General features: G+C 38.0%; 1 protein-coding gene across 7 annotated transcripts in view; it reads left to right on the forward strand.

Annotated features, from left to right (window-relative positions):
• Positions 1-25298, forward strand: part of CDK14 (cyclin dependent kinase 14) — a 440286-nt gene that overhangs the window by 217287 nt on the left and 197701 nt on the right. For all 7 annotated transcript variants that reach the window (XM_054516107.1, XM_036406938.2, XM_054516108.1 and 4 more), the window contains one exon: positions 7065-7113. In XM_054516107.1, the coding sequence (XP_054372082.1) occupies positions 7065-7113 (49 nt within the window). The remainder of the gene's footprint in view (positions 1-7064; positions 7114-25298) is intronic.

Below are 25298 nucleotides of genomic sequence, written 5' to 3' on the forward strand. Positions count from 1 at the left end.
AAATATCTATACTTAAGTTTTCACTTTTATGACATTCTCAGTTAGTGTTTGGGACTGATGCTGTGTAACCTCCATCCTGGGAAGTTAAGTAGAGATTTATCAGGAGGAACTGTCAGTGAATAAAATAGGAGAAGGTAAGAAATAGTCACAATCGAAGATAAATGAAGTGTCCATTGCAATGAAGAGATGGTAATGGTCAAGGAGAGGAAGGAACTTGTTAGGAAGGGGGAAAAAACATGAGAATGCTTTGTAATGTTCACTGTGCATCAGTTTCTTCACAATACTGTTTCTAGGTGAAAGAAAGTTAAATATTTAATCTTGGCCTGATGGTGTAGGAGCCTGAACCTCACAATGTTCCACAAATGATCAGATACAATAGAGGGTAATACACCTGAAAAGGTGCCTTTATGCGACAATGGAAGCATCTGATGAGCACTGATTTTTAAAAGAGAATCCCTAAAACCAGGATGAAAAGAGGTAAGAGAGAGTCTCTCCTTAAAGAGACAGCAGAACGCAAAAAGAAAAAGTGAGGAAAAAGCATTCATAGGAAATAGTGCATAACATGGATCTTGCCAGGGACTGATGGGTACTTTGTGGATTTATTAAAAACTCACAAATCTGTGACAGACAAAACCACTCCAGAGCTGGTGTTCTAATTCAGGATTTCTACTTTACTTCCCAGGTGATCAATAAATATAGATTTGGTTTAGAAGTATAATCTGCCTACATGCATCTTAACAGCTGATTGACAGCCAGATTTTTTCCAAAAGATTAAGTCTTCATTTAGGATAGGGCTGGGCTGAGAGACTGAACTCCTTTGGCACAAACACTTGAACATCCTGTACATGAGAACATATGGCTTTTCAAACTTCCATAGCAGTTTTTTCCTATAGAGTTTCTCCAAAGCCTGTCGACATTTTGTTACCTGCTGAGTCAGTATCTTCTTGTTTACTTCTGCATTTATACCAAGGAATGTTCCCAGGCAATGTGGGATCCTCTGCTGTGAGATTGTCAGAGGAGCCTCTGGATTGCCTTTACCTCATGACAATTAGCACTTACAAATGATTAATTCCTGGGCATTAAGAAGCTTCCTTATGGTTAAGAAGTTGGTGTGGGCCAGGGGCTGTTCCCTGTGAGAAATCCCCATCTCCTGTGTTGGAGGATGGAAGAGGGAGGTGCTGCAGCAGTGCTACAGGACAGGGATGGTGCCTCAGCCAAACAGTCTCAAACTCATTTAAATTCCTGCTATAGATGTAGTCTTCAAGGATTTGAGTACTTGAAAAAAGGAAGACTATTTGTAAAGGAGAATTAATTTTGAATTCCTCCCCCTCTTCTGCCAAAACAAAACTGTATTATTTAGTGTTTTTTTTCAATCTGTGGTATCCACAACCCAAGGGAAGCAGAGTTGTCAGTGTTTTCACTATTCTTTAAACAAAACTACATTAGGCTGAAAAGTTAAAGTGACTTATTATGTGTGCAGGGGAGGCAAGGTGAGCTCTGCTAAAAGGTGGAACCATTTAATGTAGGACCCCAATGCTTCAGACAATGATGGGTATTAAAATTACATTTTCTACTCATGTTCAAGAGGGAATCTAGAAAACAGCAGCTATTCTTCCTCTTTACACAAACTGTGCTCTTCTAAAGCAAATAGAAGGAGAAGAGGGGACAGGATGGAGGGGAGGGAGCTGTAATTTCTCTCAAGATGTTTCGCATTCAAAACTCCAAAGTCTAGCTCATGTATTTGGTAAAACTCTGGTTGTGATGAACTTCAGTAAAAACTCTAATTGCTGCAAATATGATAGTGCTTGACAATTTTCTTGTCAATATGGATGCTTGTCTTTGTATCTTTAGCTAACATAATTTGAATAATTTTAGCATTGAATCTTTACTAAAAATGGTACATGTCTTATATATCACAATACAGTGTTAGTTGCATTAGAGTTTAAATTAAATATAAAGAAAACTCTTTCAAAGAAAGAATGAATTAGACTTTTCAAAATATTAATTATGGTGATGTTTAAATATTTGCATTTAAGCTAATCACATTTGGTTTTAAATAGAGAAGAATATTAATCAAGGAATGCATATTAGCCATCATGTTTTGATTAGCAACATAAAAAATGCCTTGAAGTCAAACTGCATTTTAAGTTCTTTGGTTTAGACTAGAAGCTGATTATCAATACTGTTAAAAAGAAGCTAAAAATCTAAATGTAGTGTGCCTCTAATTCCTTCTGTAGCTTTTCTTGTCTATCTTGGGTCCTTTCAAAGCAAATGTGGCAAAGGTCTAATAGTTCATGTGTTTTTCTGACTGATAAAAGTGGAAAAAAACCTCATCTTGTTTTATGTTACTTAAAATACAAGTGCTTATTTTTTCAATTCTCACAGCAGACCAGTATTGCTGCAGTGGTCTGCTAATAAGCACACTAGTGAGTTCTGCTGAAACTGGCTTCTGTTTGAACCTGCCCTTGATGCAGGGCTGTCAGATGGAGCATGTTTATCAGGCAGATAATGATGTTTGCACTGCAGAACATGTGGGTTGTGGGCACACAAGTGAGTATGCACATATAACAGGGTTGCTGTAGGGTGGTTGCCTAAAGGACATAAGAAGAGAAAGAGAGAAAGAGAAAGAAAGAAAAGACCACATAGTACTGCTGAGTGCAATGGATGAGCTTTCTGTCCAGGCCTTTTTTTTTTCCCTAGACTTTCAAACTGGCCAGAATTTGTAAGCAGTTTTTTTAAAAACACAATTTTTTTGATGCATCAAGTTTGTCAAATTAGCTAGCCCAAGAAATTCCCTCCCTCTCTTCCTCAGGTTGCTCACTTCTGCTTCCATTTTGCAGTTGTTACTCCAATAGCCTCTTGATGCTACTTTGCGGGGCACAGTCCCAAAAACTTCCTTGGCAAAGGAGGCATTGAGTAAGCTGTACTGCAAGGCCTGAAGCAAAGAGCAGCTCAGATTCCTGTGCTGCCAGGAATGCTGCTGGTTTGTGCAGCTGCCCCACTCACCATGTCTGAGCAGGGTGTGTGCAGTGCCCAGCAGAGCAGTGAGTCTTGGTTCTGAGGCTGTGGGAGGGACATGTCAGCCCAGTCCTTTTGGATGCTCTTGGGACATCCTGAGAGTAAAAATTATGCTACATCTTTCCAGTAACAAATAGGAATACTCTATGCTAGCTCTTATTCATCTCTTTACACTGCATTTAATTGTGGATGTGCCACTTCTAAGAAGCAAATAGTAACCATTCTAAGGTGCTGTGCAATTTAAACTAAACTAAAAATCGCTTCCTTCTTTTGTTTCACATAAGCAAAAATTCACTTTTTGCTAGGTGAAATACAGCACCCATGTGAAAAGCCAGCTCTGCAACAGTGAGACATAGCTGGTAGTGAGGATGATGACGGCATATTTGGGATAAAAATGCTGAGGATCAAATTTTGTTTCCTGAATTTGTTCCCAAAAGATTGGCAAATATTGAAGTGTTTGCGTAAAGGAAATTAAAATCAGAATTTTTACTTTAAATTTCAGATGTGCTTACTGTGTTGGCTTTCCAGAGTTTTTATTTAAAAACCCCACATTAAATAATAATACTGTAAAAATGTTTGAACTCCAGTATATATACCTACAATTTGAACTATAAAAATTCCAAATACATCTGAGATCAAATCCTGATCTGTAAACATACAGTTTTCATGTTTCTTTAATCTCAGCCTGATGAGAGTGAGCAGCTGCCTCAGCAAGAGGGTGTACCTTGTGTTCTTGAGAATGGTTTGCATGTGCTGGAGGATGGCTCTGTGGGTGGGTCACCATGTGAGTGTCTGCATGAAATTTTCACATGTGCATGTTTACTTTTCAGTTCTGAGGGAGAGGTATTTTTTTGCTACACAGGGTTTCCTCCACAAGGTTGGATTGAGATTGTGATTGCCAGTACTATTGGCTCTCAGTATGTCAGGCAAAGATTTCTTTTGTGGGGGAGCAATCATGGTAATTCTGCAGAATTTCCAGTCTCATATACAGACTTATATTACTGTTCTTTATGAACATATCAGTGGTAGCTTCTGAAAAAACAAATATCAAAGCTATGTGCTTGAAAATATCATAGAATGTAATTTTGTGCAGTTGGTCACAGTCAGGTATGTATAACTTTAGATTTGGTTTTATTGCATCCATGGAGCAGTAAAGGACCAAGGCATTCAAACAGGTGTGTGGGAGTTGTTCACTCTGAAAAGTGACTCAGAAGCAAACTTGGGGGTGTAATTGTGAGACTGAATTCTAGTTCTGTGATAAATTCAGCACAAGCAAGAAATGCTAAGATAAAAATTGGGAAGTTATGTTACCTCTTTTTTTGCTTGGGGTGGCAAGTTTGGTGGTTTTAGGTATATAATTTTGTGATTTCATAGTTCAGGACTTGAAAATCTGCACCATGGTGGAGTAGCTCAAGGACAAGATTATTGTAGCTTCTCTGTTCTGGCAACTCTGAAACCAAAATCAACTGGTTTCACTGCTTTTTTATTCTCTAATGGATGAATTCAGAAAAATACTATGAGATGGCACGTACATGGAGCTGGGCTTAATTAACACAATAGTCCCATCTAATTATCTTGTCCATGAAAGTTAGTAAGACTCTGGTTGGAGCCATAACCACAAAATTATGTAGAAAAATGTGTTATTTTATCAATGTGTGGTTCCTTTCATATAAAGCATGTGAAGAAAGCAGCCTCTAATCTGCTTGAGTAGAGAGGAAGGAGTTGATGCCAATAGTTAGGAGAAGCGTGGTTTGCAGTCACAGCATATTCAGTGGAGTTTGAAATTAAGGACTATGGACTAAACATTTGCTTCTCTGTAGACAGGGTTTTGCCCTCTCCATGTCTTCCCCACCAGTTTTCCCTCTTCCTGCCTGATAAATACGTAAGGTACTTACTTGAAAAGGTGATTGGACTGGAACCGTAGACCACAAAGGAAGATCCCTTTGAGAAGTTTGTTTTGCTCATGTGTGTCCCTTATAGCATTTGCATAACTGCTTCCAGTGTATCATTTTCTCAGTGAAAATTCATCTGGCATAGCAATAGTTTTCCAGGTTTTTTGCAGAACTGGAGCAGATCTTTGGGCATTAAAGCCTTAAGGCAATTTGGCCAAGTGGTTAACTCTGGGGCTTTCCTCCCACATTAAATAGCTTAAATTAATTAAAATGAACACCAGATACTCTGGTCAAGAAAATGTGTTTTGTATGATACTTCTCAAATGTTTTAAGTGGATGCAGCTCTGCTGAAGTCAGTGTTGCTGTGCCAGTTTGAATCAGCTCAGTATCTGACCAAAACATATTGCAGAATGACAGATAAAATCAAAATCTGTTTCTCTCTAGGTCCAGGTTACCTATTCAGCACTGCTTCAAGCCAGTTCAATTCTCTTTCCACACAGGTTTTTCTGCACCAAAACAGATTAATGTGCAAATTTGCAGTTTATTAGCTGAACTCCCATGTGTATCTCAGACATGTTATTACACAGCACTGTCCAGCTGCATTTTATTTTTCAATCCCTTGTCATAAATTAATTGACAGTGTTATGGTTGGACAATTTACTTTATACAGAAAATCTTTATTTTTTTCCAATTTTTATAGGTATCTCTTTCCATATATGTATTTAATTCCTATTTGCAAACTAAAATGGAAGGGTTATAGTCCTGTAGCTTCCAGTTTCCAGTACACTTGTCACACATATCTAAAAGGGATTGATTTCATTTCTTTAACTGCATCAGTATGGTTAAAGCAAAGTACCTTGTAAATGTGGTCTGCAGACACAGTTTGCAGGTCTGCTGATTATCAGTAACTTCCAACAGTGAATTCAATGAGATTTGAAGCTTCTGCATTTGTTTTTTTACTTAAAGGGGCAAAAAAACCTAAAAAAAATAGGTATAACAAAGAAAATCAAGGCATCCACACTGATGCTAGGAATTTGCTTCTGCCTTGGTTTTGGCATCTTTAGAACTGACTGTGTATGAAGTGTACATGACAACTTTAATGATACAAGCAAGTATACAAATACAGGAATTTGAACACAACTCCTTTGAAGTTACATTTACAGCTGTTTTTCACAGTAAGATGCATGCATACCTGTGTGCATATGTATATAAAAAATACTATTGCAGCTCTACAGTGAGTCTGTTAAGTGTCAGGCACATGGGTGGAGAGGAAGCAAACTTTTTTAATTTTTTAGATTTTATGGAGTATTTTGTGAGTTTAAAACTTCTACACAGCAACTAATGCAATCACATTAGGGTAGTTGGCCAGGGTGAGTACCAGTCTACATGGCAGGATTTCTGTGCAACTAGTCTCCATGGAAAATGTTGCTCTTTTCTCCAGTTGAACTCCAGTTTTGCTGCCTGAGAGGCACTTAGTTCCTGTTGAAGAGGCTAATGAAGGACTGACCCTTCATTTCTGCAGCAGATTACATAGCATCTTCCTTTTTCAGCCAGATCAAGCATCTTCTTGGATATGAGTGGGAAAATACTTCTAGCTGAACTGAAGAACTTAATGTTGGAGTAAATAAGCTGTCATTGTACTTATTACTTCTGCTCATTATTTATATGTATTCTTTAGAACATGGACTCTTATGTATCCACCACGTTCTGTGTGTCCCTGTGTGTCACAGAGACCCACACTTACTCTTACTCTTCCTGAGAAGCATAAAACTATGACAGTGAGGCTGTAGAGAATTGTTTTTGTCATGAAGAAGAAAAAACTAGATTTCAGGCTTCTTTTTTCCATAGCATAATTGTGAAACTTTCCATTTCTGGTGATGCCACAGTAAATGAGCTTTAGGTCATGCTGGTTTGGTTTGATTTGGTTTAACAAGTTGGGGGCTTTTTTGGTTTTGGTGTTTTGTTTTGGTATTTTTTTTTCCTCTGTTTGTATGGCAATTGTTCATAGGTTAGTTTTCTTTCCTTGTCTTAGGACTTGAGCTGAAGAAGATACATAAAAACTATGAAATTATGAAAATTGACAGTAAATAAATCTTTTTTAAAAATAAATCCTGGGTTTAGTGAAGTAATTGAATATACCCCTTTTTCTTACAGAACGGTTTACACAGTACGGCCCTAAAAACCTTAGACAAGCATGGAATAAGTAAGTATTTTTTTTAATTGCACTTTTAACTCTTCAAGGGTATACTGAAGTTATAATATCTAACTCAGAAGGGCTCTATTCTTTTCAAATAAGCCATATTTGAATTGCCAGTTTCTTGTAAATAGGAAGGAACTGCATACGATAATATTTTTTTGGGGGTGCTAGTTGGCAAGTGTATTGAGCTCATGGAGAAATACTGTGTACTTTGGGCCATCAGTTTTGTATCTTGTTTTCTCTGTTCACCTATAAGAATTTGGAAACTTTTAAATAATATGTTTCTAATCCACTTTGAGTGTTGTTTCCACATGATCATCCCCTGTTGCCAGATCCATCTGGTCATTGCTGTGAGCTGCTGACCATACTGTTGTAGTCTTAATTATGAATGAAAAAGTCAGTGTAAATTCACCACACTATTTTTTTTCCTTTTAATGTTTCCTGAATTTGGTCACATTTCCATCATATGGATGTCAGTATAAAGATATCATGCTCAAAGTCCAGAAAAGTTACATGATGAGCATTCAGATTGAATATCACATTACTGGCATTATTTTAAATAATCATCTGTGTAAAGTTTGCTAGAAGATTTCTCAGCACATATAGAATCTTTGTACACAGGATATTTGGACTGCACTCTCTTGAGCAATTAATAGCTTTTATATTTTGAAGAAAGCATACAGAGTTTGAATCGGATGATTTCAGCTGTGTCAACAACTTGTCTTGCCAGAAAACCTGTTCGAATTTTTCTTCACTCTCTTTTGACCAAAAGTTTTGCAGCAAGGTTAAGCCTTTGCTGTACCAGCATTTCTGTTTTCTTTCTGGTACTAATTCAAAATTTTATTTTTGCTAGTAGCTATTGGTAATTTACAAGGGAGTTCAAGAGATTAATCAGCAGGAGACTGTAACATCTCCAAGTTCACCACTGTAATTGGAGATACAAAATGTTTTGGTAAAGAAGCTTCCTTATTGTAAAGGAAAAATAAGTTATTAATAGAGTATAAATCCAAATTATTTTTCAATGTTCTTATTTATTAGCAATGAAATGTGTCTACAACTGCAAAATCCATACCATGGTTATTTTTCCAAAATGTGATTAAGTTTATATTCACTTTGCCATTCTATTAATTTTTCTCTATCTCCTCCTTCCAAACCCATTTGGTCCAGTGTTTTCATTTTAAAGACAAACAAACAAAACAAAAAACCCCACAAACAAACAACCCAAAAACCCCAAAAAAACCCCTACCCTACCTTTTGAAATTGTGGTTGACAATTGAAGGAGGAAGAATCTCTTAATATAGCAGGATTACTGTTAAAAATGTGTTGGTATTACTTGTTGAATGTAATACCATCAGTGTTTGTCCTTTGAGTCAAAACCTGTAGTTCTGTAGTGCCAGGCATCTTCCATGGCCCTGTGCTCACTTTGCAGTACTACTGGGTCAGAAGGAACTTTGCAGTACTCCTGGTTAGCAGGAACTTCCCAGTTCCTGAAAGAAGAAATAAAACTGGCGCTGAAACCAGTTCAGGCCTCCACAAAGGCATTAAGGGTCACTAGCCTGCATTAATTGACTTCCAGTAGTCTATAGAAAAGTTCCTGGCTTGTCCAGTTCAATCTAGGAGCCTAATTTGGTGGCTTTGGTGGATGAGGCCATCTCCTGTTTACTGCAGAGGCAACAGAAAGATTAACTCATATTTAGCTTTTGTAAATATCTCAGACCATTTTGCCAGTTGTAATCCTTGCAAGCATCTTAAAATGTTTGACTGTACCTCAATCTTACCACTTGGAATACAATTCAATTTCCTGAAAGTCACAGCTTTCCTTTTAAAAATTAAATCACTATAATGGCCTGTATCCTGTCCTTTTACAATCAAAAAAATTGCAAGTTGAATTTTTCTTTAAAAGTAGTTAATGAAATACAAAAGCTTGGAAGAAGCAATTATATTACAACATAGGCAATTAGATCTGGATTGGGAAAGAAGGACAAGGAAACTAATATTGATTTGAATGTGTTTGCTTGGAGGCATATATTTGCCTGAGTAATGTGAATAGATACTGGCATGCCATTCCATCCATCCTGCAGGCCTGGACTGAAGTCTTTTTTCTGTATTTTAACAGCAGTTAGACTATTAAAATACAGCAGTTATGTATTAATAAGTACAATAATTGGTTTGAATTTGAAAAGTTGCTATCTTATATTTCCTTCAAGACTACTGCATGAAATTTCTCTTTTCATAAAAAAATCACAAAAAAACCCCAAAGCCCAGTTTGCTTAAAACAGCTTCAGTCTCTGAGATTTCATAATTGACACAAGTTCTGATCACATCACAGGCAGACTCAAATAAGACCAGAGCTTTTTAAATTCTATGAAACCTCTTAAAAAATATTTACACATTTTCAATGCTCTGTACATAAAGGATTTGCAATTTTTCAGCATAAATGAAGGGATTGAAAGCAATGACAATACATACAGTTCAGTGCTTCATATGGGTATTTCTAATATAATAGGAAATATTCAGTGCCTCAAAATTGTGTCATTTATATTTGAAATGTGAAGGGCTTTCTCTCTTTCCAGTGTAAATCTTTATCTGTGTGCTGTATTAGAGGTCTGCATGCTTGCACAGCTGTAGTTGAGGATGTATAAACATTTCCCTTAGAGACATCGTATTCCCAGGGGTTTGTAATCCAGCTGTAAAACTTAACACACGGATGGACTGATTCATTCCAGAAATTTTCTTTCTTTCTCATCACATTTCAAAAAACAGCAGTCTCCAGTCTTAAATTAAAAAACCTTTTTAACTTGCTGATTTAATTTGTGGAAGATTTTTGGTGATACAAATTATGTCACGTACATGATTATTTTTAGGGCAATGAACAGGAGACCTAGAATGGGGATAAAAAACATACAGCCTTTTGTTTTTAAATATGCATTGGTTTTGGTACAGACTTCCTCCTCTCAACATTGTAGTAGCTTTGAAAGATACACCTTAAAGAGCAATGTTTGTGGTTTTGTAAGGATTTACATGTATGCTTAAACTTCTATTGATGCAAAGTCTCATTGCTGCATTTTATAGGGGAGGAATTGCAATGCAAAAATATTAAAGAATTTTCATATAGAAACTGTACAGCAGTGACATTGAACTTCATGCTCCTGGACTGGAAGAGAACAGCTTTAACTTTCTAAACACAATGAAGTTTCACTATCTCCTGTTCCATCTTTCAGGCACAGGCTGATCCTTGATCTTGTTTATATATGTGTTTTGAGGTCATGGCATATAAGGGTGGGAATATGGGTGTAGAAGCCTTCAAAGAGGCTTTTACATAAAAATGTACATTTTAATTCAATTTATGTAAGGGGAGATTAGTAGGAGGAAGAATAACACTCTTCCAGTATCTGCAGAGCCAGCTTCATGTCTGTAAGGCCAAAGGAAGAGAGGCAAAAACCTCCAACCCCAAACTTTCCCAAAAGTCACACACAGCAGTTTGAGGGCAAAATAATTGCACCTGACCAATATCAACTTCCACAAGATGATTTTAAAGGCAGAGCAAAATGATGGAAAGATATTGGACACAAGTCAATTGCTGTTTAATTCCTGGTTTTACTGGAAATTATTCAAAAGCCTGGAATTTAACAGCAATGGCAAAGTGAAACCTAGCAGGATCATTATATAAGTCAGATCTCTTAAATTCTTAAAATAGAATTGGTTAATATCAGAGGCTACTTTTGGGAAGTGTTTGAGGAAAATAATATAACTTTCACTTACAGTTAATTAAGTTCTTTGGAGACTTTAACACTGAATTTCTTTACTGGTTGTCAAACTACTTAAAGAACACAGAGCCAGTATTTACTAAATAAGATGGAATCTATACATTTTGTGGTAATGCTTATAAAGTTAAGAAACAAAACTTGCATTGATGTTTACTTCTATCTAGTATGAAGCTTCACCTCCATAGCATGACATAACATACTGTGGAATGTAATTATAAAATACTGGCCTAAAAAGAACTAAGATGTGGTAATCTGATCTTCCTATAGAGTTCACAATTATATTTCCACTTTTTTTCCTGAACTTTTCTGTTCAATTATCTCTACACAATAAAAACCAAGAACAGCTCTGCCTCCAGAATGCAATGCAACCTCTTTCAATTTGCAAAAGCTTCTCCACAATAATAAACCCTTACAGAAGAATAACAAAGGAGAACTAATTATCCTTGTGTATATTTGGTAGGATATGAAAAGCTTTTTCAGATCCTTCTACCATAATGGGTTGTATTGTGAGAAATTAGGTTGGAAAGAAAAGGTGCAGTTGAAAACAAATTCTGCTCTGCATAAATAGGACTAGTACTTTGTAATTCCCCAACATGGCTTATTTATTATATAAATAACACTTTATTCTCACAACCAGTCCCACTGCTGAGGATTTCTTCCTTTAACAAGATGGCCTCTGTACTTGAGGCCTCCCTTTCTGAGGCCAGGGTGTTCAAAAGTTGCATTCCAGGATGGACTGGCCTATTTTGGGACTGTTATTCAGTGAAAACTTCCTGAAGAAAGCAAAGGGAGTGAATAGAGACAAGCCCATGTAGCTTGAGTCTGTGTTTTGTTTCAAGCATTGCTTCAAGAAATTGGTTAAAGCTGAGACCTGGGGAGCAGTTTTGGCTTGGGATTCTGTTTGGGTTTTTAAGAAAATCTTTGCCTTAGCTGGGTTTTGATTAAAGAAAGAGCACTCCTCTAATTGTCACTTTTATCTCTTTGCCTCCTGTCCCTTCACCAGCATTGCTCATTGTAACATAGCCCGTAGTACCACTGAAGGAATACTCAAGCTCTCCAGCACAATAGAAACAAAAAGCTTTAGTGTTGCGGTTGTGGAAACCTTTCTGATGGATAAAGCCCAGAAGCAATAAGGATTTCAGGCAGGACGGAGCAGAGGTGGGCTGGCTGTGTGCTGGGTGCTGGGGCCATGAGGAGCCACTGATCATGCTGGGGCAGCCGGGGTGGGTCCTGGAGACAAGATGAAAATATTTTTTGGAAGTATTTGTAAATATATATATATTTTTCTATAAATATAAACCTGCCTCTGCCTCCTGAAGGTCTGCAGCGATACTGCTGCACTGGAAACAAAAAGCATTTTGTATTTTCGGGTTTTTTTCTCTCTTTCCCATGAACAGGCGGCTGCCCGAGGGCGTGTGGGGGGAGTCATGTCGCGACATGCCCCGCGATGGAGGCGCGGTCCCGCGGGCCCCCCCGCCCCTTCTCCCGCCGCTGCAGTGCCCGCTGTCCGCGCCAGGGGGCGCCCGCAGCCCAGCAGCGCCGCCTGTTCTTTATTGCTCTGCTTAGCGGGGTTTATTGATTAATTCATTACCATTTAAACGGTAAAATTAATTTTTGTTAATTATAAATTAATTTCGGGGTGGTGGAGGCTGCTCGTTTTTACAGAAGCGCCTTTTCCTGCGCCCATTAGCGCTGTTTGTGTGCGCGGAGCTCCGCGCAGGCTGAGCGCCCAGCGCCGCGGGGATTGTCAGCTGGCGGTGCGGAATTACGGGATGCTGATTGAAGCCAAGGCTGAGAAACATCTCCGCACTTTCTCCGCTTATCCTTTCGCCAAGCTGAAAAATCCTTCCTGATTTATATTCCAACCTTTCTTTCAAATTGGAGCGACCGCAAAGTGCTATAGTGTTATACCTTTTCAAACCTAGGGGGAAGACTATTCCTAACAGACTTCATTGATACCATGTTTATCCTGACAGTCAATTTATTCTTGCTTTATTCTAAATTCCCCCTCTTTTGTGTTGCTAAGCTTTAGGTTTTGTGTTACATCCTCTTGTCCCAGTTAAAAATACTAATAAGCCTCCTAAACTGGACCACAAAAGCTTTTGTCATTTTTGTTTCAGAGCACTAATAACTCTATGTTGCTTCATTACTAAAATTACATCGTTACTGCCCTGTACCTTTTCCCATCCATGACAGCAGTGAAAATACAGCCCCAATGTACACGGATGTTCCTGCTGTTTTCTGCAACACTTAATTCAGTATGTGGCATTGGACTAGAGTTTGTTGGCATTGTTAACTCTTGGACCTATCCATATTTGGGGTTATTTTTCTGTGGAAATAATTGTTTGTGGTGTTCTATGCTCTATCTTGTTTTTAGATTTTCTACCCACCTGTCTCATTACTGTTAGTTTCTTTGTACTAATGTCTTAGTCTTTTGTGGTTATTTCAGCATTTAGCATCATCTAGGAGTTGATTCAGTATGCAGGGTATCCCTTAGTCCAGGTCATTAATAAAGATGTTAAATAAAACTGTGACTAACGCTAATCCCTCTGGCACACAGCTGGACACTTCCCTTCCAACTCAGCACATTGCCACTCATCATTACCCTTTGCTTATGGTCTGGCAGCCAGTTTTCAGTGCTTGAGATGGTGTATCACATCCCAGGTCTACAGAGTTCATCCACAGAGCAAGATTTTTTAATAGAAATCGTATCAAATGTTATCTTTTGTTGTTTGTTCCACCAATTATTAAGTCCACTTTAAAAAAAATAATTTATATGATGTCTTATTCATTAGTCACCTCTTCTTTTGATTGCCATTTTGTCTTATTTCTTCTGAAGTCTAATTTTGTGTCCATATTGTCTTTTGTTTCTGTTGTCTGTACTTTCCTTCTATATTGCATGTCAGTGTCCAACAAATATTTGCCAAGCTTCTCTTATTTGAAAACCAGAAAGGAAGTATGGGCATGTATTTGTATTTTTTAAGTCTAGTACCCTACTTTAGAATGCAGAACAAAATTAGATAATGTTACAGTAGCATATCTACAGTAATAAGCTTATGAAGAGAAATGAGGAGAGAGAACTGGCTATTCTTGTGTAGAATTCCTGGAAAGACTTTTAAAGGATGCCTTACATTTGTTTGCTATCCTCACTAATTCCTTAAGAATTCCTTTGGATATTGAGACGTATATCAGATAGACATGTTTATTTGGTGTTTCCAGGTATGATTTTTTTCCAATGTATGTTCTTCATTAGTGTTTTTGAGTACTTTCTGATAAGCTCTTCAGATGTTTCCAGTTGTTCTTTCTCCTTGCATTTCTACATTCCAATGTTTTATTAATTTCTCAGAATTATGCTTTTGGTAGTCTGTTACTCATATGCTGCCATGGTGTCTGTGTTCATTTCTTGGTTTGAAGTCTAATACTTTCTGATCAGATGCACCAGGCATCATTATATCCTCACATTCTGAATTCTACCCTCCTGCTTGAGTTCTGTGCTGTTGGTTTATCTGCTGATATCTCTCTTCTCCAGATAATGACATTGCTGACAAAATTGAGTCTCTGAGATATGTTTTAAAAATATTTGTATAAGGAATTAAAGACATACTGTGAAGGTAGTCCTATAAATAAAGTAGACCTTGCTGCTGGTTCTCTCATTCTTTGCATGTAGCCATTAAAGGCAAGATTTTTCCAAAAGGAGAGTGAAAATGATAGGCAACTTGAGAACTGGGTTGGCATTCAAAAATGCTTAGTGCTAAGCAACTGCTCTTGGATTATGTGGCTTGATATTATCCTCTGCTGTTTGTTCTGTATTACAGATAATTTTTCTTTAACTGAACAGTTCCTTTGATTCTCATCTTAGGGTCTCAGAAACATAGATAATTTTGAGAGATGATGCAGACAGGCAGTAAGTATAAAAATACGAATAATGTTCCTGGGTTTCATCACCCCTGCAGATGGTTTAAGCCAATCTCAGAACTCATGCTGTTCATCTCTGTTGCCAGCCAGAGACTTATGACAATAGTTAAGATTTCTGCAGTGATGTAAACATCATAATCTATCTTTGCCTTGGGCAAATACTGACTTTTATGAGGATTTCATGTAGGGTTTTTAGTGTAATTTTGACCACCACATTTTCCATGGCAAGATCACTGGTATTCAGGTATTGCCATTCATGAACATCTCCTCCAACTGTCTCTCAAAATTCATTCAAGAAAATCTTAATCACTTCCTTTCCTGCATTTTTGAGTGTGTTGCCTCATGTATCTGCCTAAAGATTTCTGACATCTTGCCTGCCATGTAGTACAGAGAAATGAGAATTTTTGCTTTTTCATGCAGGTTTTCTTTTTTTTTTTTTTTTAATTAGTGACACAGAAACACATATCATTGTAGGAGACTGGTGAAAACAGTGATTTTTTTTCATAACTTTAAGTTATTTCTAGCCAAACAGTTTAATATTTTAGTGATTTCTTTAAATGAAACTAGCTAAAAAAATTTTGAGCTATTGTTTGAGGATTTGTGAAAGATGCTGGCTGCAAGCAGGTCATCATGTATATGTGTTCAGTGCCTGCTTGACCCGTGTCAAAATGGGAAGATGGGAGACTCTCACCCTGCTGCTGCATTAAACCACAGAGGTTGGATTGTGTATCTGCAGCAGCCCACTGTGAGTAACGAGCCCCAGCACAGGGCTGGTGCACCTGCCATTGCTGCAGGGCAAAGAGGCAAGTGGTTCCAAAGGGAACTGACCTTTTTCTTTCAGGCACTGAGTCAATCCCATATCCTAAGGCACACGTTCTGCGTTAAAATTATTATAGCTCTCCTGGCATTAGGCTGAACAACACACTCTGGTGAAAATCATGGAAAAAAACCCCAAAATATAGGTGTTGATGGTATTTTGTTTATTGTTTTAATTAGGTCTTTATAGGAAATATATTCTGTTATTTTGAAGAGCATCAGTAAAGTTAAACTGTCCTCTGATAAAGATGAATTTAATTAAAGTTTAAAATAAAATTTTGAAATCTTTCGCTTGAATTAGCAGCTCACTAGATATCAAAATATAAATGCCAATGTTTATCACTAAATGTGACTCACAAAGAGCTGGCATCCTTTTAAATTTTGTAATACAGTGTATATCCACTGGCTGCTACCTCAGCTGAATTTCTATCCCTAAGATCTGATTTACAAATAGACAAGTTTCTGTTAAATTATTCACATCTCATAATAATTGATGTAACAGAGTTGATCTTATGCTGGAGCATATTTGATCATAAATTCAATGAAAACAGCCACCATCTTTGTGATGTTTGTCCAGCTAAATCCTTCAGTGAATAAAATAATAAAGATGCCAGCTGTGTTTGTTTTATGATCCCTGCTGCAATAGGAGGCTGAAAATACAAATGAATAAAGGACTTAATTTTTCATGTTGGATTTATAAACTCAGAATCCTACTGTGAAGAGTTTAAATTGAAAAAGTAAAATTTTTCTACTGTCACATTCTTATAAATGTATTGTTTGCCTTTTGACTCCCTATTGTTTGGGAATACAGAATAGTTTTAAAAGATTGATATTGTTTGGATATGTGTGGTACAGATATTTGGTTATCTGTGGTCTCTGGTAAGGAAATCTTGTAAAAGTAGGTTAAATTTATGCTTTTCACTCTTGCATCATTGCATGTTAAGAATGGACCATCACTTTTGTGTTGCCTTCTTTGCTTAGATTTTATGGCAGCTTTAAATTTCTATTTATTACTGTTTACTGTTAGTGTTTCCCAAACTAATTTCACCACCCTGACATAAAAAAAATCATGCTGTGGATCATTATTGGCCTTCCTTCAGCATTATGACTTTTGCAGAACACTGTTGCATTCCTTTTATTTCTTTCATATTTGATCCTTACAGTGCCCTTGAGTCAAGCTTTATTCGGCAACCATGAGGGCATGAATTTTCCTGAGATGCTGACAGACAGTGTTTGGTGAATATCATTTTTCTGTCAGCTACAGCCCACGTCTGTACTGCAAACTAAAGCAGAGCCAGGGAGTATCTGCTGGCCCCGAGGCCATGTGACAGACCTTGGCTACAGCTGTGCTGAGCAACACTTGGGCATGCATCCCCTGTGGGCTTGATGTGGTCCCCATGCAGCTGCAGGTGCACCTATTATTTTGAGGTAGTTCAGCCTTAGGTTTTTAAATCAAAATTTCCAGAATAAAGTAACACACATGTTGCAGACCATAGGAATTGTGTTCTAGTGTAGTATATGATATACCTTGCTTGTAGGAGCACAGAACCTGCAGCATTCTGGGAATGGTCCCTGGCATGGGTTGTTCCCTGGACTGTGTCCAAGAGTGAGTTTGGAGCATGCTGCTGACATGGGCAAAATGATCCAGGGGCAATGTGGACACTCAGTAGTTGAGCAGTCAGGCTCTTTGACTAGCCCTGTGAATTCAATTCAGCAATAGGGCTTCAGCAGAGATTCCTACTATTCCCTGTGCATATTCCTGAGCATATTCTTGCTGAAGCTCCCTGCTCACACTGTTCTGCTAGGATTCTTTGTCACTTAGGACTAAAGTCTTAGGAAAAGAAAAATAAGAAATATCCCTATCCTGTGCATCCAGAATGATATATACATTTTACCTTTTTTCTTTCCAGCTTTTCCAAGACACTTTCTTTTCTTCCCAACCAACTTTATCATTCTGATCTTGATTATCATAATGGACTTATTATGTCCTCTCTTCATCAGCATCCTTATTCAGATCATGTAACAAGCAACCAGTAAATTCAATCTTGTTTTTTTGTGTATTGTTTAATTCTTTTCCCGACACTGGCTGTTTTACTCCATCATTTTGAGCCCCTTCTTATCCTTTTCAAAATCCTCCATAATTTTGCCTCTTCCTCTCTTTCTTCACAAAGCTCCTATTCCCTGTTTTTATGTCAGTGATCTCTTTCTTATATTTAAGCCTTCTAATGTCCCCTAGACAGTTCAGGCAGACTCAGAACTGCTGCTTTCCTTTATGGGAATCAGATGGGCTTATGCCCAGATAGTGAATTTATCAGTTGTTTGTGGTACTTGACTCCAGGCCTCTTGTTCTCAGTTTGGAATCTGCTAGGACTTGTCAGCCTCAAGGATCTGCTTTTACAAAAGCTTAATATTTATTTAAAATGGGACCTAGATGTTTATTTACCTGCCCATCCAGTTCAGTGACAGCACACATGACCAGAGCTTCATGGATTCCACAATTCCATGTGTGCAATATCTTTTGAGAATCCACTTGCTTTTTTTCTTTGTTAGAAGTGGCCTGAGCTCTGCTGGCAGTCAATTTTTAGTGATAGCTGGCTCTTTGGGAAATCTGACCTTTAGTGGTCACTTTTATAGATAAAAATTTTGATTTTAGCTCTTAAATCACCTATGCTGATTTATGCCTAAATAGCAGTAACTCCCTGCTTAGCTGTCTCTCTTTCATGATACTTTGACAGGATAGGATTTGCAAAAATAGTTCAGGGTTGAGTTCCTCCCTACTGCAAGCCAATTTCTGAGTGTCAGCACTACATCTTCACACATACATAAGTACAGGCACTTAAGATCCATGCATTTCAGTAATTGGTGGCTAAAACAGATGGAGTTTGTGACTCAATGGTTCACCTCCAAGATGTTTATGGATAAAAAACATAAACACATATGTTAAATTCCTGCAACTCTTTAGAAAGGCACTTCAATACAGGTAAGTGTGGATATGTAATGTTCCCCTTAAAAAAAAAAATTAAAAATCTCCAAATTGAGTACTAGAGAGATCACTGTTTTCTCCTTTCATGGTGGTGCCTGCATAAGAAACCTAGGGGTTTTCTTCCACTTTTTCAAGTTCAAAGTCAAGTTCATACGTTAACACAAGCATATTTGTCTCTTAACAAGTTTTAGTGCCTTTGGTGTCAGACACTGGATTTTCAGCCTGACTGGTTCTCCCTACTCAAAGAGGACCTAAAGTTCACTTTAGAAAGTTTCTGTCTGCATTAATGGAAAGAGAAAGTGGTGTGCTAGATCAGGAGGGTGGATCTGGAGGAGGAACAGCGCTTTCTACACTGCAGTGCTGGCAGGAAAGTGGTGTCCTACCCTGTGTCACCTGAACCAAGTGCCTGAGGGTCAGGGAGCTGCAGCTAGCTCTATGTGATGTAAGTCTGTCTAAATACACAGACATAATAATACCTAATTAAGTGTTTTGACTGCATAGCTTGACTATATTGCCCATATGCTCTCATTACCACCATTTCAGTCTCTTCCTCTCAGTATTTACTAGTTCTGCATCATTTCCCTCTCGTGCCTTAGCTTAGGAGCATGGTTGCAAAAAGACCAGGATGCCTGCTTTTACATAATTGCTCAGTCTCGTTGGGTTCAGCCAGGCAACTCATCTGCATAAAGTTAAATACATGCATGTGCCTGGGGTCTGTCTTCCTGAGCTTTCCAGGCTTGGGGCATTCTCTCTACCTCCAAATCTCTCTCCGCCTTTAATGAGCTGTATAAATAAATACAAAGTACTCCTGTTAGTTCCATAGCTACAAAAATATATTTTATTAGCTGAGAGGTATACAGTAATAGAAAAGATCAGACCCATGCAATGTTTTAGGCAGCAGTGGGAGGACAGGGCAAGTAGCTGCTTCCAAGTGGTTGACGGATCTGAGGCCCCAGCAAGACAGATTTGTAGGTTAACTCTGATAAATGATCTTTGGCTTCACTGACTAAAGCAAGGTCACCCTTCTCAGGGCACTGCCTGCATGCTGCAACCTTGTAGCAAATTCTTGTTGAAGTACTGAGCAAACAAACCAGTTCTTATTTACATTAGAATGAAATTAAAACTTCTTAAACCTAAGACGATAAAATATCAGACAAAAGGGTAGAGATTCATAGAGAAGTATTAATGTTCATTTACTAGCACTTAGTTCTGTCTTTGTTTGTTTTCTAAAGGTAATAGGTCCAGGAAGACAGCTGGAAAAGGGAAAATAAGGAAGACTTTGTTTACTTCCCTAATGGGTGCACCCAGTTGACAAATTTGAAAATCAGAGCTTGGCTTTTTCTTTTTCTTCAGAATATCTTTTGCATGGATTTATTTGGAGAGAAGCAATTCAGGTTGTCAAGGGTGGCATGAGGAAAAACATAGAGCTTTGACTGCATTGTGTGCCAAAGGTTTAATTCAGCTATTTCTGTGTTGGGGGGTGGGGGCTTAAAATATGTGAAGAAAGAATACTATGGAATGTTAACTCCACTGCTATATTTTTCTTCCTTTTATCATGCCCCAAGATTCACTGAAGTTGATATAAATTCACCATGCCTTATTTTAAAAAGCATAACAGAAAGGCATTCTTCCTTTAAGAGTCAGACTGTAAAAGGTGATTTTCTTTCACTCAGTTTGGTTTAAGCCTGTAAAAAGCATTTAGTGAAAAATCTGATATATTTGTTAGGGCATTTACTGCATTACTAACTTATATTTTCAGTTCTCACTGAAAGGTTTATAGAGAACATAAACCTTGAAGAGTTTTGTTCAGGATTAAAGTTATATTTTCTCCATTTTCTGGTGAAATAATAGCTCATAAAAAATGATTGGGGTGTTAGTAATTATTTTTAGCTCTGTTTATTTTCCAAGGTTATTCTGTTCAGCTTTCTGAGGTGCACACAGACAGCCTTTAAAAAACATTCACCTTGATCAGAAGATTCATGCCCTTTAAAGAATCCGAATAATCAAAAGCTTCTGACTAGATGTCACCACTGTGTTGTTTTTCTTCATTAATTGCACTTAGAGCAAAGATCTTCCAGTAAACTATGAATCCGGCATATTCAGTAGTGGTCTGTTGTGGTGTAAGTAATGTACTGTCTTCCATAATTAGTATCTTTAATACTGGCCTAATTGGGATGCTGACAGAATTAAAATAGTTGATTGGTGGTGCCATGTAAAATCAAAAAGAAGTAATTGCTAAATTCTTTCTGGGACAAAATAGTAAGGCATGTTCTAATTAAAATTTCTTAGGAAATACTTTTTATGGGAAATACCTGTATCTGAGAGAAACTGCTGGAAACTGAATGAAATAATGTCAATTACTTAAGGTAGTCTTCTTTTAGTTTCATTACTTAGTTCTGATTTTAAACAGTAGCAAAACACTGTACCCAGCAGTCATGCTGCCTAGGCTATACAATGTCAGAATTCCTAGGAATTAAGGAAGTTTTGTGATCATATCACACAACACCACATCCTCAATAGCTTAGGGTATGTTATCAATGCACATACATTGTACGTTTGCTGTGTAAATAAACTCTTCTTCTCTTTAGTGTCTCCCATGTAGACTCCATACTTCTTGCTTCATTTGATACTCCAGCATATGTTATTCTGGCAAAAAGATGATAAGCATCACATGTTAACCTTACTCTGTGTCAGAATTGGAAGAAACAAGTAGGAAAAATATCTGCAATGTTGTCAATGAACAGTATAAGCAATCTTCCCACCCAAAGCTCTCAATAGTTGGTGCTGAGTTTCTTTGGAAGGTTTCATAGCTCAGCATATTTATTCTGAGGCATCAGAGCAAGAGCTAGCCCAGGTAGCTCTCACAGAACTCAGGATACTTTTAGGTCTGTTGTACATTGACTGGTTCTCCTTCAGCATAGCTTTTAAACATCAAATCAACCAAATTCAGTTTTTGAAAGGGATGTGTTCTGTAATGGTGGTAATGTTCTGCTTTCTCTATGAAGCAGACCAACCAAGCTGGAAATCACAAGCATCATTGTTTAAAGAAATACAGAAATACATCTGAAACAGACACTAAAACACATCAAATCTAGTGCAAAAGAGTCAGGGAGAAATAGACTCATCTAAGTTTTTGTCTTGAGTTGCATTAGGTGATGACACAAATAATCAAGTTCTAATTGAGTATAATGGCTATTGTCAAAAGTGAATTGCCTTGAGAGGTTGAATCACTTCATTGTCTAGCTTAGGTGTGACCAAACTGAGTCTCTGAAGCCTAATCTGACTCATGAGCAGTTTAAGCTTCTTAATTCTCTGTTCTGAGAAGTTCAGGAGCTGCAACTGTAATTTTGGTTTACCTACTGGGTCAGTAGATTCTTTTAAAAATTACCAAGTACCATATATATATATGCCATTATATACCTAGGGCTAAATCTATATTAATCAAAATAGAAAACCTAGTTGTCTATATTGTTAGAACCTTCAATTGTTACATTCCCCTTTTTTCCTGAAATGCTATTGCAGCATGTTGGCTGCTTTCCAACTCATGGCATCTGGGCAAGTGTCAAATGAGAATTCGTTCAGACAGGCCAGGGTTCTCATTACCTTCCTGGAATGCACTGAATGAACTTCTCTCCACAGCTTTCCAAATGGGGAAAGCTCTGACCTCTGCTACATCGACATTAACAGCAATGCCAACGAATCAACACTGACGCTGTTATTTTCTGTTCCATATCAGTGAATACTTATCATTGGTTGTCATGGCTTTTATTGTAACAATAAATATTTTGACCACCTTTTCAGTACTTCAGCGGATAAGACTTCTGATGCCTATAATATGGTAATATAATTAAAGGGGATCAAACTAATTTTTAAATTTCCAAAGACATCATATCATACACCACCAGGGAAATCATGGTGGCCTGAAGACTGTGGCATGCAGTGTTGTGCAGGAGCACAGAGCAAGGACAGGCACTGGGAGCAGTATAGCCATGTTATACATGTTAAGAGCCAGCGCAGGCTTTGTCCCAGCCTAGCTCATCCAAGAGCGAGTCATTGTGCTCATGTGGCAATCTTGATTCTATTCAGGTGCTGAGTGTACAATTCAAGTGATGGCCAAGGGAGTCTGGAGACTGGATTTTCCCGTCCTGCATGTGTAGAGGGCTCAGTGTTTCTGAGTCTAAATTGTTGCCAACATCTCAATTTGGGAAGAGCAAGAGGGGCATTGGGTCTTTGGAGACATGTCTTTTCTAGGGAGCGTGCACAACCCCGGACTGCAGTTGGCAGCCCCATGCAGGTGTGGGGTACAGTCCCAACAGTGACATGTCACACTGGCTCTGTTTGATTGTATTATTTACTCTGTAGTTTGGCTTGAAGTACTTCTATATTGTGCTGCAGAGCAAATTCTGCATTTTGTGATTGATCAGCAAAAAGTAAAACACTGCTTGAGTGAGCCTTCAAATGATTTTGTCTTTCTTTGTTCATCAGTTTTAGTCCTCAATACCCTTTGTGTAAAACACTGAAAAAATGGTAACATCTTTGCTCTGTTCTATTCTCATCTTGATGTACTCCTTTATGCCTTCATCATGATGTACGCCTTCATCTGTATCAAAAGCTAAAAGCCTGGCATCAAAACTTGTGTTCAGTTGTTGTGGTGGTTTCTTGATGGCTAAATAAACCCTCCAGAGCTCCGTGGAGGCACGGGGCCCGTTCCGGAAGCGGCTCCTGCACGCTGGAGCTGGCACGGCGGCTCTTTGAAGACAGTGGGTGTTCTCTGCATGGTGGCAACAACAGAAAGGCTGCTGGAGCTCCTAAAGAGGAAATGCTGCTCGGGTAGGCCCTGCTCTGATTTGTGTTTCACGTAGCTGCTGCTAGAATCACATGGAGATTCAGAGATATAAGCTATCAAGGCACACGTGGGCGTTTCTGTATCAGCTGCTAGAGGACAATTCATTTGCAAAGGGTTAACTGCAATGCATGGTGTTGTACAGCTTTGTACAGAGCTCAGGAGAGGCTAGAGCCTGGCATGAGGGCAAAAGGCTGCTGTCCTCAGGCAGCCTTGGGTGAAAATGTCCCCATACAAGCACTGTGGCAGGGCCTTGGGAGGTGAGCTAGTACAGGGGCTGTGCAGGAGCCCTGTTGTGGAGGGACCAGAGCATCCTCTGAGAGATGAGCTGGGAGCGCTGCCACCTGCCCTGCCTGAGTCACACCAATCTGTTACTTCTCTTCATACCATTAAACTTTAAGCTTTGCTAAATGGTGTGATTGTTCAGGTTAACTGTGGTTTTGTCTTTCAGCACTTCAGGTTGCAGGAGTTTGCTTAGAATAAAGAAAGAGCTGAAATTTCCAAAGGGAACTAGGTGCCTCAGTCCTCTAGGCCATGCTATAAATGCCAGTTGAAAAATGAATTAATGATACACTGCAAGAATCATATCTTCACGTGGAAAATGTGCACAGTAAATGATTTTTGCTTTGGGAAGTATTTACCTCATGCTGCTAGGAGCATATAGACAGCATATTATCTCCATTTGTTTTAATGCCCATTTGTCTTAATTATTAATGTGAATTTGAACTGCCTTCTTCATTGCATTTAAAAGCAAATCACCCCAAGTTCAGAAGTTCACTGCACATGCCCCAAACTTTTTTTTTCTTAAGAGCTTAAACCAAACTTCAGTGATCTTAGTCATGTTCTGCTTGACCAAATACTGACCTTCCTCTGCAGTAGAAAGATATTTAAGCCTGTTTTCTGAAATTAAATCAAATTCTTGTAATCCAATGAGATTTACAACTGCTCAAGTCTAGTCAGATTCATATATATTTCAAGTGAGACAGGTTCTTGTGGTGTTTGTTTTTCTTGAGCTAAGGCTGTACATAGCATTTGGGATTAAACTGAAAATCAATGTGTTTCACAAATGTCATCCGAGTAGGTGTGTAAAAATATTCCTATCATTTCTCAAATCTATTATTTTCTAATATCTGCATATTATTTAATGCTCATTGCCAACGGTTTCTCTGTATTCTGCTGTACACCACATTTTCTGAAAGTACCTATGCTGTCATGGCTAGTAACTATTCCTCAGTGATTAGTGTGACAGTAAGTGAAGCGTGAATATTGAGACTTGCCATATCATGCATGCCAAGTTCCTATATGGCCCAACTGCTGTGAGACAAAACATGCTATTATGTTTTCGACACAAAGCCATATTGTATGAAATTCCATCCTGTCTCGTACTGAAAGAGGTGTATTTAAAAATGAAATCTTTTTTCTTCAGTTCTTTTTGTTAACTTCTGTATTAGGTATTTAACTACTGAGCCCCATCAGAAAATTTAGCCTTTGTCTCTATTGAGGAATCAGGTTTCAAACTTAAGTCAGACAAATAGTTAATGTTTTAAGGAGGATATTTTAAAGAGAATATTGGAGAAAAGGAAAAAAAAAAAGAGAGAAACAAAGCAATCGTTCCATTGTTCCGACCACTGAGGTTATGCACTAAATAGGGTTTTCTAAACAATTCTGATGTAGCAGATGTAACTTTAATACATGATCATACAGTACATTTTTCACAAGTAAAGAACAACTTGTCTTTAAACAAAGCAGCAAAATTAGTCATGCATTCCATAAAGGCATTGGTTTTTAATACTGACAACCTTAGGAGCCCACATGCATGTGCTTTTTGCAGTGGCCATTGATTTCCAGAAATGACCTTTGCAGAAGA

Source organism: Molothrus ater, chromosome 1 (assembly GCF_012460135.2).
Source record: "Molothrus ater isolate BHLD 08-10-18 breed brown headed cowbird chromosome 1, BPBGC_Mater_1.1, whole genome shotgun sequence".
Classification (NCBI taxonomy): Eukaryota; Metazoa; Chordata; class Aves; order Passeriformes; family Icteridae; genus Molothrus; species Molothrus ater.